Raw genomic sequence first — 13,512 nt, forward strand, 5'->3', positions numbered from 1 at the left:
CGATTCGTGAAACTTAAACTATTTAATTATCAATGTTTTAAAATGAAACCTTAACAAGAACGCATAGTATTATGAATTGAATGGAAAATAAGCCTGAAAATCTTCTATCAAAGTATACAAGAATGAAACGTTCCATATAAATTTGAGATCCGGAAATGTAATTGTCCGCCAACAGTCCTGACATGTTAAAATAGCTTTGTCCAGGACTACTTTGAATAATTAAATTACCATAGTTCCAAAATTATATTATAGTCCAGTGAGAACTTTCTATTTCCAATGAATAATAGAAACAAATGTTTTTCCTCTAAAATAATTTCTGAATACAACATAATATACGCCTGCAGACTTGATGTTACAACAAGAATACAAGAAATAAGAACAAAAAAATCCAGCCCAGTCTGAGGCAATCATATACAAACGAAAAGACACGTATATCAAAACTACTCCAACGTGACTAATTGCTAATTTCCAGCATCGTAAAAGAACACACATGATTTAACCCATCCATTGGGAATCAATTTAATTCTCCTAAGATACCACCAGCCTGACTTCTTCAATGGGAAAAAACCCGGAAAAAGTAAACATATTTACTAATAATTTTATTCTCAGTAACAGTCAACACACACACACACACACACACACACACACACACACATATATATATAGTTTTCCGTGATATGGATTGAATATCTAATGTTTGTCTTGATACCTGCCTATAATAAGGTGCAGTTGTAATGCTAGTATTATGCCATCTTTATGTTTTCTCTGTGGAAGTGAAATATTTTGCTATATATTTTATGATTTATTTGTGTGTTCTTTGTCCATGTTTTTCTTACCCTATCTTTCCTTTTCTCGATCCTTGGTATGTTCCTTCCTTCCAGGATGAAAGATTGCGATTTAACTGGTGTTCAGATATTATTGATTCCAGAGGAAGACGATTGTTCCATTTCGATTCCAAGAATATATAATTATGCAGAATTATGAATTCAGAAGGAGGTAAAAAGGAACTTTGATACAGAAACTCTGACTGGTACATATCTAGTAATTTCTTTGGTGATACTTAACTAAGAACCACACTATTGTGAGGCCTTCTTTCGAAGAGTTCTTCTTGTGTAACTGAAAACTCACTTTAAAGAACGTTTACTCAATTTATCATTTAAATAAAGATACTATAAAAAGGAAAAGATCATGATCACGAATAGCAAGCGCTACATCAGTTTTCCTCTCGGAAAACACAACTACCTGCAATCCAATCAGATGATAAGAACTTCTAATGGTCACTTTTGTGTCCATTTGATTTTCAAGACAAATTTACCCTGACAGTTTGGAATGTAGTATATTTCATCAGATGAAAACGTTGATATTCCAAAGTGTTTTTCTTCTTTCTTTGGTTTCTTATCTAAACAATGTCCTAGACTGACAATAATTTGTACTTAAAGTTGTTAACGTCTCAACAGAGCAAATTTAATTTGTACCTATCAATGTGTATTAATCGGTACATAGTTGTCTTAGTTTTAGCAAGATTCACCACGCAGCTTTCTGGCACCTTATATGTATTTCTTTCTGTACCTATTGTGTGACGTTCAAATTAAATTGTGAAGCATAAAACCAAGTCATCGTTTATTTATATAGAAAACAAGCCGTGTTGTAGACGGTGATACTTACTGTAGTGAAAATGAAGTTTACGATAGGTTAAAGAGCTGGTAGGTATGGATTGTTTAATGTTCAGTATTGATAGTCTACCAATAGAAACGAAGGCAACTCATGTGACTCGGGAAGGTTTGACGTCAAAGTCTACATTCCAAGATATAAATTGGCCACGTTCGTAGATAGATATTACAATAAATTTTGAAGCGAGCGGATCACATCCTGCTTTCAAAGATGTCGCCAGTGCCTGTATTTTTCCTGTTGGTTTTCCTCGTTGGTGCTAAGGCCGAAACTTTATGGTAAGGCATACCTTCCTTCAAAGTTGTTAGCAGTACAGTAAAAACAAAGTTATGATATAGTTCTTATATACTCACCGAACAAAAGATGTCTATATGCATGGGTTTTGCCCTGGCGAACACGCTATCAAATGTTAATGTTAAATCTCCTATCTGTCTATAAACATATACAATTACGTTTTACTGTGTACCACCTGGTGGCGTCACAATCTGTTCAGTAATATAGCGAATTAAAAACTTTTGTTCTGTCGGGGATAGAAGCACAGTTTTATAAGATATATTGCCAATATCAAGCAACAAGTTTTAAGTAGTCATACCTTCCCAAGATTCAATATTTTCTTCTTTATCTTACTTGCTGTTTACCGTTGAAAAACGTTGATTTGTGGATCTGATTGTTTTTTCTTAAAATCAATTTAATACCAGTCCGGACATTGATTTTTGATATTTCAACCGTTAATATTTAAAACACTTATAAACACTAGCATTGCGTTCGCTAGTTTTCTAAGTTAATGTGTAAAGGTAGCTGTCCGTTTGAAAGTACAGTTCGACCTCATCCATTTGCGCAGTGAAATGAACTTGAATATTGCTTGTGTCAAAGTGTGTGTGATCGTGTGTGCGTGTGTGTGTGTTAACACATCTGGAAATCAACTGTGAATTACTCATAGAGTTTGATGTCGACAAAAATACTCTTAAATACGAATTACTCAGGGCTCTTCAGTCATTCCTACTCCCTTGGACGCAATACAGCAACGTTTAATGGGCCAAAAAGGTCCTAATACATATGAACTGTGGATGAAAATAAAATACAGGAAAGTTTGCCTATATTTGTCACTGTTAGAACATAAGCATTTGGTAGTTCAGTAAAAGTAGCACGTTTACAGATTTCGATTATCATAAGAACGGTTTTATTGGTAATAAAATATTGACCAATCTGCAGAGGATTCCAGGTTGTAAAGGGGCAGGTTTAATGATGTTTCGCCGTCTGCAGAAAAGTAATTCCACCTGAAGCTTATGACAATCCCGTCTCGTAGACGCTCATAGCAATGACAAAAATGGATAAGGTGAATGAAGAAAAGAGAGAATACGAACGGTTGAAAAAGAGTCAAAACACATGAAATGTTTTAGCTGATACGATACTATATCGTAATCAAATGCATGAGATGCTTGGCAATGATCCAAATATGCATAATATACATAGGATCATGGTCTAAAGACAGGTGGTCTCTCATGAAAGTTTGAAGTAAAATATGATTAATAACACTGTTCTAAGTTTCAACCAGGAAGACAACAACACGTCAAGTATTATCAATCTTTATATGTTATGACGTGCCATTGTGGACATCTCCAATCGAATCCGTTTGGTATATAATATACATAGCATGGAAGAGTTATTGTTTTAATTGAATCAAGATTATGGTTGTGTACTCAGCCGTATACAACTTTAAAATTGTCGATAAGGTCATTTTAAGTTTAGGTAAAATAAAAAGTATTTGTCTCCAATTAATGCAAACTTAATAGCAAAACATGATTAATTTAATCCCAAGTAATGTGACTTATACGATACTGATACCATTACCTGAGTAATCTGTTAATCATTATGATTACAAAACGTACGCAAAAGATGTTTTTTAAGACATTTTACGGCCATGAAAACCATCCTCTCGCGTTGAAATAAGAACTAGAATTGCTCAGTCTCATCCACGGATCCTGACATGAAGTGACAACAGTAATGGACCAGAGGAAGCAGAGCGTGCCATTCACCCTGCGTTGACATGCTGCAGACCTCAGCTATACACACATTGTCTGATATACGTTCACACGTATTACAACAAAGTGCACTGTTTGAGTCCATTTCAGGAAGAAAAAAATATGAATGAAGCTTTTGTGAGGCTGAAAATTATGTTCGAGTCTACCTTAGATGAAAATAATGTGCATCTAGGCGTATTTATCTCCCTTGCAGTGTAATAATATGACGTGTGATTGAAAATTAATATTTTTTTAAATAGCTATTGCTATGAGTTTTTATGAAGCCAGTTTTCTGGAATGTCATTGAAGGATTTCCTGGAAAGTCATCGAAATTCCTGGAATGTCATCAAGTTCCTGGAATGTCATTCAAGGCTTATCTAGAGCATCGTTGGTTGGAGTGTGCATTATCAATGCAAATACTTTTCTGCTCATTGTAATCCTTTTATGTAACTCGTCGGAAACGATTAATATTCGATTATTAAATGATAGAAATTCGATTATTTCTTGATATATCTCAACAGATAATCGATACAGATTTGGGGTCCGATTAACCAGCCCTAGTGCTTCGCCTCAGTAAAACAAAACTCGATCATCATATTAAATAATAATAATAATAATAATAATAATAATAATAATAATAATTTTATTATTATTATTATTATTATTATTATTATTATTATTCAGTATAAACCATTATTCAGGTGATATGTTAAAGAAATTATCCACTTCATTAACCTTTGCGATGGGCATAATTTCAAAGGCTATTAAGGACATCTACGAAGCACCAATCCAAATCTTTGCGATCGTTTGCACAAGGTTTTCACAAATAACGTTTTGTATCCCACTCTGCACAATCATCAACGTTTCGGTTTACCCCCTAATTAACCATCACAATCAATATTCAAACAAAAACTCAACACATTCCAAACGAAACCCCACCTAAATGGAGATACCAACAGGCAGACTGGGACCAATTCCAATTATTACTAGCTAGAGTAAATCCAGAAAACTTAGAAAGCCCAAGTATTGACATGTATTATGATAACATACACAATTATAGAAGCAGCTAACCGATGCATCCCAAAGACAACTAATATCCAAAATAAAAACCCTGTACCATGGTGGACTAAACAGTGCACTATAGCACATAAAGACAGAAAAGGGCCTTAAATAAATATAAACGCACCAAAACTTCCATCTACTTCCAGGAATATAAAGATAAAGAAAAAGCACTAAAACAAACTATAAAAACTGCTAAAATTAATCTCTGGAAAACCTTTTGCTCTAAACTGAGTCTAAAATCAAACTCAAAACAAATATGGGACAAGATAAAAGCCATAAAAGGGAAAGCAACTACCTCAGCCCCAAAAATTAAAAATGTCATAACAAATAAAGATAAGGCAGACCTCCTAGCGAAGCATTTTTCGAACATGAGTAGCAACAATAATCACACCAGAAACTTTCAAGAACACAAAAAACTAATGGAGGGAACCCAACTTCAAATGTTTCAAGACCAAGGAACAAAAGAATCCCACCTAAATAGCGACATCACAGTACATGAATGGAAGATAGCCCTACGATCCAAAAACGAGACATCCCCTGGTAAGGATCAGTTAGGTTACATTATCTACAAAAAACTACCTATCAATATAACAATAACCATAATCAAACTCTTTAATAGGATATGGGATAAAGGCCAACTACCCACCAAATGGAAAAAGGCCATAGTAATACCAATCCCCAAGCTAGGTAAAGATCCCAACAACATAAATTCGTACCGACCCATCTCCCTTACAAACAATATTTGCAAAATAATGGAGACAATAATCGCAAATAGGTTAAAACACCACCTAGAAACCAATAACCTGCTCTCCATAAATCAATGTGGCTTTCGGAACAAACAGTCCACCACTGACCAACTTCTCAGATTGGAAACAGACATTCAAACACGCTTTTAACGCACATAGGAAAAATGATCGCAACCTCATAGCGGTTTTTTTTAGACCTAGAAAAAGCGTTCGACCTAGTATGGATCAGTGAACTAATGGCCAAATTAAACCAATTTGGAATAACTGGACGCTTATTCAACTGGATTGGCGATTTCCTCACAGGCCGGAAAATTACCACAAGAATAGGCAACACCCATTTGGAAAAATTTTCGCTTGAAAATGGAACACCGCAAGGCAGTGTAATAAGTCCCTTACTATTTAACCTAATGGTAAACGACCTTGACCTCAATGCAGCCTCCGCAAAAATAAACTTTTCACAATTTGCAGATGATAGTGGCATATGGAGGAATGGAAATCCTGCCAATGACACAGTAGTTAAAGAAATCCAGCAGAGCCTAGACAATATAGGAAGATGGGCGGACAAATGGGGTTTCAAAATATCTCATGAAAAAACTGTGGCAATCATATTCACCCCCAAACGAAATAACAACCTAGTCTATCCAAACTTCTCTATATAAAATCAATTAATCAAATACGTAACAGTAGTAAAACTCCTAGGAATGTTCTTTGACAACCACCTCACATGGAAACAGCACATTGAACAACTCACCCAGAATTGTAACAAAGATCTCAATTTACTCAGGAACATCACAGGGACTGACTGGGGATCCAACCAGGAAACCCTCCTCACGATATATAAAAGCCTAATTAGATCAAAACTGGATTACTGTTGCTAAGCATATAACTCGGCTAAGCAGCCTGTACTACAAAAATTGACACTATCCAGAGAAAAGCCTTGCTATTATGCACAGGAACACTCCCCTCAACATCATTAGAAGAACTACAAACACTAACAGGAGAACTACCCTTAAAATTACGTAGGCAAGAACTGCTCCTCCGATACTCCATTCGATTAGATACCCACCCAGACAACCATCCCACCAAAATAGCTATAAATAAGTGTAAAGTTGTCTTCAAACCCAAAATCATACCTATCACACTAAGTGGCAAAGTAATCCTTGAACTAAGAGAAAAGATACCTCTACTAAAAAACAGGTAACAAACAATACAGAACAGAACAAATCACCATGGTTACAAAAACCACCAAGGATTAACATTGAAGCTACCAAATTAGGCAATAAAGAAGGACAAGAAAACTTACTAAAACCTGTACTGGTAAACGAAATCAACCAAAACTACCCGGACTATGTTAAAATATATACCGATGGATCAAAAACAAACAACCTACCAAGAACTACAGCAGCAATAGTCATCCCTGAATTCAAAATACAAACGGGATCCAGATTACCTGACTATTGCTCCATTTACTCCACTGAATTATGGGCTATACTTGAATCACTACAATGGATCAAAGACAACCAAATACCTAAAGCAGTCATTGTGAGCGATTCCCTAAGCGTTATGAAATCGATCCAAAATCGCAATACACACTCTAGGGAACAATTCCTAGACAGAGCATGCCAATTAATCGACGATATCACCACAGCACATCAATTAGTCGAGCTCATGTGGATACCGTCGCACATTGGAATCTCTGGCAACGAAACAGCAGACAAAGTTGCAAAAACCAAACTAGGAGATCAAAACTCTATCAAGCTTAACTATAGCTCTACAGAAGCAATAACCTTCGCACAAACATATATAGACCAAACATGGCAAGATTTTTGGAACTCCTCCACAAAAGGTAAAAAGCACCATGAAACCAAAAAAAAAAAAAAAACGTAGATAGGAAAATACAGCTACCTTAGGGTAACTATTTAGAACAGAAAACCATAAACATGATAATAACTGGAAAAACTAAACTAGCAAGCAGTTTTGGAAGGTTTATAGGACCCAAACCAGCAACCATTAACTGCTTTAACTGCCACACCACCGAAGATCTACACCACGTATTCAATATATGCCCAAAATATCAACCCGCTCGGAAAATATTTATCAAAAATCAAAAAGAGATTGGATCACCACACACAAACCCAGAGTTACTTATGGACTCTAATAAAAAAAAATAAACAATCAGCATATAAAAATTTAAATCAATTCATAGACTCAGCAGGACTTAGGAACAAAATATAATTACTATCCCCACAAAACCAAAAGACCCAGTAACTAGCTAAATAAATTTAGAAGCCACCACATAAAATCCATTAACATATCATTCAATTTTATTAAAGTATTACTAAATAATTCACTTACGAAGCACCTATAAAAAACTAAGGAAACCACAAAATCGGATGTCCTAGATGTCCTTAACGAACCGTGTAATTGGCTAGGACTCCAGTCTCTTGCTAAATAAAGTATAAATAACATTTAATCTCTAAAAACATTAATTAATAAATAACTTAAAGAGGCAATATCTAAAAACTTATAAATAACATAACGTAGGAAGCACACCCTAAACACCTCGACTAGTAATACCATAATAACCTTGAAAATCTCTCTTCATACATGATTTCTACTAAGAACCTCTATAAACAGCATAGAACATCCCCCCCACCCTTTTAGAACATTTTGAAGAAGAAAAAAAAATCGAAAAAAGATCGCAAGAAACACCAGGCAAATGCAACAAGAAACCAGCTACGTAAAGCAAGCAGGACCGTTCCCGATCTCTCCTTCCCACTAATGACAGCCAACCATTCAACTGTAAGGGACCTTTATGGACCCACAGATTGAGACCAAACTATCAGGGTTCCTTGAATTCATAAAAGCCTGGGGGAGGTGGCACCATTCCCTTCCCCAGGAACAACTAGCAGGCTGCGGTGCAGTCAGAAAAAAGTGGCACATGCACAATTGTGCGCACGCCACTATAATTAAACTTAACAACAACAACAACCCTAATTAACCTGTCGAAGGAGCACAGATAACCACGCCAATTCGTTATCATAGCACATTATATAAAATAAGAGTATTTTATGTTGACACTTATGTGAATTAGTGTTCAGTTTTAGTGCATGAGGAAAATTTCATCAAAACTATTCTTAAACTGTTCAGCCATGACGACGAGAATTTGTATATGACATATAGTGGCAGTCGAATGTTGATGCACATTAGGCCTAAATGTTCGACAAGCTGCCAGTGCCACTGTAAATCACACAATGTCTCAAACCTTTGCCAGCGAAAGTATTGGCTGGGTATTGGCCTGTGTTGGGATTTTGTTGATAAGCTGCGATAGTTAATTACTGCGATACACTGGGATATTTGCTTGTATAATATGTTTGTATTATTCAGAATGGCAGTGATGTGAAAGTGCATTAATGGTATTGCAGCCTTCTGAATGTTGATTTTTATTTTTTTGCAGCACGGATGCAAACATCGAAATTGTGGCTCGAATTGTATTTGGCGATGCGAGAGGCGAGCCAGCCCAGGGACAACTTGCTGTTGCATACTCAGTGGTTAATCGCGTAGCTTCCCCTCTGTACCCTAATACTGTAAGCTCTGTTGTGTACCAAAAATACGGTAGTCGCTACAAGTACAAGACACTAGATGACGTGCAGGATAAAGCAGCATGGAAAGCTGCTAAATTCAAAAATACCGCTGAATACCAAAATGCTAAGAAAGCCTCTGGCGATGCACTGTGCAGAAGACAACCTGATCCAACATGATCCTTGTTCGGCAACAAACACCAATAAATACTACGAAGCTTACAACAAAATACAAATTGGAAAAAATTATTTTGTTTGCAGACGTGCAGTGTCAGGTTAAATTAAAACCATGAAGATATTTGCATAATTAAAGAAGTAGATTATACCAATTTCTCTTTTTTATTGTGTCGAGGCTTGCATTAGAAATCAGTATATTGCAAGGTCCATAGCATCACATAGACAAGGTGATGTAAGAAAATGAAAATGGTATTTTTTATTGAACAACACTTCCCATAATTCTATAATAATAATAATAATAATAACAATAATAATAATAACAACAGCAGTATATTACTTGTAATTGTAGTCGTTTAATAACTATGTTGGCGTCATACTCATGCTAAACATCTTTCTTATAAAGTTTTTACATTGATTAGGGACGTTCTCCGATGTTTCAGGAAAATGTATGTATTGGTCCCTTGATCAATCGATCAATCTTTATCCTATCTTCAATCTATCGGGCACACACACACACACACACACACAAATATATATATATATATATATATATATATATATATATATATATATATATATATATATATATATATATATATATATATATATATATATATGTCACTATATATATGTCACATTGGCCGAGTCCTAGATTTTAATCACGCGGAGAGATGAGATGGCAGTGTTAGGTAAAGACGAGGGCTTTATATATCAATTTTAGTGATAGTTATGAATAGAGATATATGTATTTTTATGATCCAGTTTAATATATTTTTATGTATTAAAATATCACCAATCTGTGCTATATATGAATATCTCCATGTCAATTACTCGTTACAGAATAGGAAAATTAGGTTAAAAATGTAAGCTATGACGTCGTCTTGTTTATGTGATATTATTTATATTATTGATCACTTAGAAACAGAATAAATTTAATGACGTAAGCAATTTTATTAAATTCATTTTCCATTGAGTCTGATGAAGCAGTAGAGCGAAACCGGTCATACATTCTACGTGTATGTGTTGTTTATACATCATTAATACTGCTTTCCAAAAAGTATCTTCTCTTACACAGCTTGAATCTTTACAATATAAAATGAAAAGTAGAAATGAAGATGTCGTTCCTTTTGTTATTGAATATAATCCAAGTTTGCCTAATATAGGTAAGATTATCAATAAATATTGGGATTTATTAAACTTATCATGTAAAGCAAGTGTTAAATCGCTACACGAAAGCAAACCTACACTTGCTTATAAAAGGACTAAAAATCTTAAAGATTTCCTAACTAATTCTAAATTAGAAAAACCATCATATAAAATAGGATCATCAACTAAATGTAATAGACCTAGATGTTCACACTGTTCATTTATTAATGAAAATGCTTCTTTTAATAGTAATAATAATACGAAAGAAACTTTTAATATGCGTTGTGATATTAATTGTGCAACATCAAATGTTATTTATTTGATAACATTCAAAAAATGTGGCATCCAATATGTTGGACAAACCAGTCAACAAATATCTAAACGTATGAACCAACACAGATCAGATATAAAAAATTATATCGATCAATCATTTTCATCTCATGTTGCCGCACATTTTAACAAAAATTCCCATACATTGCAAGATTTCTCCTTCCAACCTATTGTTAAAACTGATCCTGAAATGGAACGTCTACTAAAGGAAACCTATTGGATTCACCGTCTTAATACGGTATATCCAAAAGGTCTAAATTCAAAAACACTATATGACATTAAGTGAAAAAGTTTTTAATATTTATTTTCCTTCTGAATTATGTCCCTTGTGTACAATTAGACAAAAAATTTTAATTGGTAAAAGTATAATCTAATAACATAAAAATAAGTTTGCTAATTCTTTAAAAATGAAATTGAGCTGTACATTAATTTTCGATAAAATATAATTAATTATTTATAAAATACTTCATAGCAAGCGTTACTTAGAAACAGAAACTCAAACTCGCACTATTCATTCAGGAGTCCCTCAAGGCTCAGTTTTGGGCCCTCTCCTCTTCCTTATCTATATCAATGATCTACCATTAAATAATGAATCCACAAACACAGATTTGTTTGCAGATGATGCAACTTTGTATACATCTAGTTCTGATACTGACGTTATCCAAATGAAATTAAACTCAGACCTTATCAGAGTCCAAAACTGGGCACAACAAAATAGGATGGTAATTAATGAAGGTAAAACAAAATGTATGATTTTGGGGACATAACAAAAGCTACACAAATCAGGGAACCCAAAACTGTCTCTTGCAATAAATAATCATCCATTAGAAAATGTCAAACATCAAAGGCTTGTAGGTGTGTCTGTAGATAATAATTTATTATGGAATGACCATATTGATAAGCTTTGTAAAACACTGTCATCCAAAATTGCCCTTCTCAGCAGAATCAAGAAATATTTACCTATGGAAACTCGCAGTCTATACTACAAGTCATATATTCTTCCAACAATGGATTATTGTTCTAATGTATGGGGAAACTGTGCCAAATCTGAGCTTGACAGGATTTATAAACTTCAGAAACGAGCAGCACGTGTAATTTTAGATGCATCTGTTGATCATCCCTCAAAAGCATTATTTACAGAACTCAAATGGTTCACAATATATGACAGGATAGATTTTCACAAGGCAGTTCTTTTATATAAATGTCTACATGGAACTGCACCAGAGTATCTTCAAGACTTATTCAGGTCTTTTTCAGCACAATACCAGTTGAGATCAATATCACATGGAAACCTTCTAATACCAAAACCAAAGAACAGAGCAATTTAAAAAGAGTTTTCAATACTCTGGTACAGTTCTGTGGAATAAGCTTCCACTACATGTAAAATCTGCTGAAAATATTAGAGTATTTAAGAAAAGATATCACGAGCATGTATGTGTTTCTAACAGATAATGGAATTTAGTATTTTAACACTAAACATGTTAAAATAAACAGTAATTATTGCCATCTCCATATAATGTGCATTGTTATACTCTCCTTAAGAGGGCCTCAAGGGAGAATAGTCCTTGACTAATGAGTCACCCTCTATAAATAAAGCATTATTATTATTATTATTATTATTATGCACACCATACTTTTTATTATATAAATTGAGTTCTAATAACCTATTTAATATCTGTACAAATTATAGTAGTACGTATATTTTATATATTTATCTAATTTTTTTTATTGTATTAATATTTTTTCGTTTTTTCTTTATTTTCTTCTTCTTGTTCCTTCTCTTTTCTATTTATTTATTTTCTATACCTCTAATAAGTGTGCATTATACATAATACAAATGGTACCAAAACTGTTTATCTCTATTTATTAATAAATTTTTATGTTGTTTATACATGCATACATACATACACATCTAATTAAGCTTTTTCTGGTTATAAAATCATATATATTATTTTAAAAATTTAGGTGATTTAATAAGAGAAAATAGAGAATGTTCAAGACAGTTCAAACAAACACCAGTAAACCACAAATACCTCAAACTTACACTGGGGTTTATTAGGCAGCACTTTTACGGCTCCAACGACCCTTTCTCAAATAATCTGTTTGAATTATCGATATCGTCACTGAGAAGATTACTACTGCACGTGGAAAAACACAAATTTAGTTAAGTAATAGATACCGCTGGTGTTTTTGATTATATTTTGTGTTCTTGTCCAGAAAAAACTTGCCCATGAACATATAAACTTCGCACCCGGTAGAGTTTATTTAATAGTTCAATGTAATGTCGTTTTTAGCCAAAGTCGTAAACATAACTTTCAATAACTGATTCTTAAGTGTGTGTCTTTGTTTTTGTTAACGTAGCTTTAACAATCTGAGTCATATCGCTGCGCTGTCTGCAGTGTGGCATATTTTAGTGATGTCTAGCACTGGTGCATAAAAAAGGCCACATACATGTAGAATGATGTACTATCCAGTCACATTATCCTGACATCAGGCCGACAAGTCCTAGCACTACCCTCTTTATGCTGAGCGTCAAGCGAGGCGGCTGCTAGTAAATTTCTTTAAGTCTTTGGTAAGACTCGGCCGAGGTTCGAACCCGTGACCTCCCGCCTCCGAGGTGGACGCTCTAATCATTTAGGCAACCGACGCGATCCAGATTCGTACAAATCATTCTCAAAGATGCATGATTTTATAAAAGAGTTTAAACTCAGTTCAACACTTCTTTTGATTTCTCCAGTTTGCTTGAAGTGTCGATATCTACGTTGACCAGAACATAATTGC

General features: G+C 34.3%; 1 protein-coding gene across 1 annotated transcript; it reads left to right on the top strand.

Annotated features, from left to right (window-relative positions):
- The first annotated feature begins 1,787 nt into the window (after positions 1-1,787).
- LOC149803633 (uncharacterized) lies at positions 1,788-9,403 on the top strand. The gene is made up of 2 exons (XM_089953386.1): positions 1,788-1,946; positions 8,955-9,403. Exons 1-2 carry the CDS (start codon positions 1,882-1,884, stop codon positions 9,256-9,258), a joined length of 369 nt encoding a protein of 122 aa, XP_089809512.1. The 5' UTR covers positions 1,788-1,881; the 3' UTR covers positions 9,259-9,403.
- The last annotated feature ends 4,109 nt before the right edge of the window (positions 9,404-13,512 follow it).

Source organism: Sinohyriopsis cumingii, chromosome 3 (genome assembly GCF_028554795.1).
Source record: "Sinohyriopsis cumingii isolate HCF-2022 chromosome 3, ASM2855479v2, whole genome shotgun sequence".
NCBI classification, from domain to species: domain Eukaryota; kingdom Metazoa; phylum Mollusca; class Bivalvia; order Unionida; family Unionidae; genus Sinohyriopsis; species Sinohyriopsis cumingii.

What these genes read in the sequence shown, in the direction of transcription:
- LOC149803633 (XM_089953386.1), top strand. Translation starts at nt 1,882, where the DNA reads ATGTCGCCAGTGCCTGTATTTTTCCTGTTGGTTTTCCTCGTTGGTGCT. An exon ending in GCTAAGGCCGAAACTTTATG is followed by an intron (nt 1,947 to 8,954) that starts GTAAGGCATACC and finishes ATTTTTTTGCAG; the next exon opens with CACGGATGCAAACATCGAAA.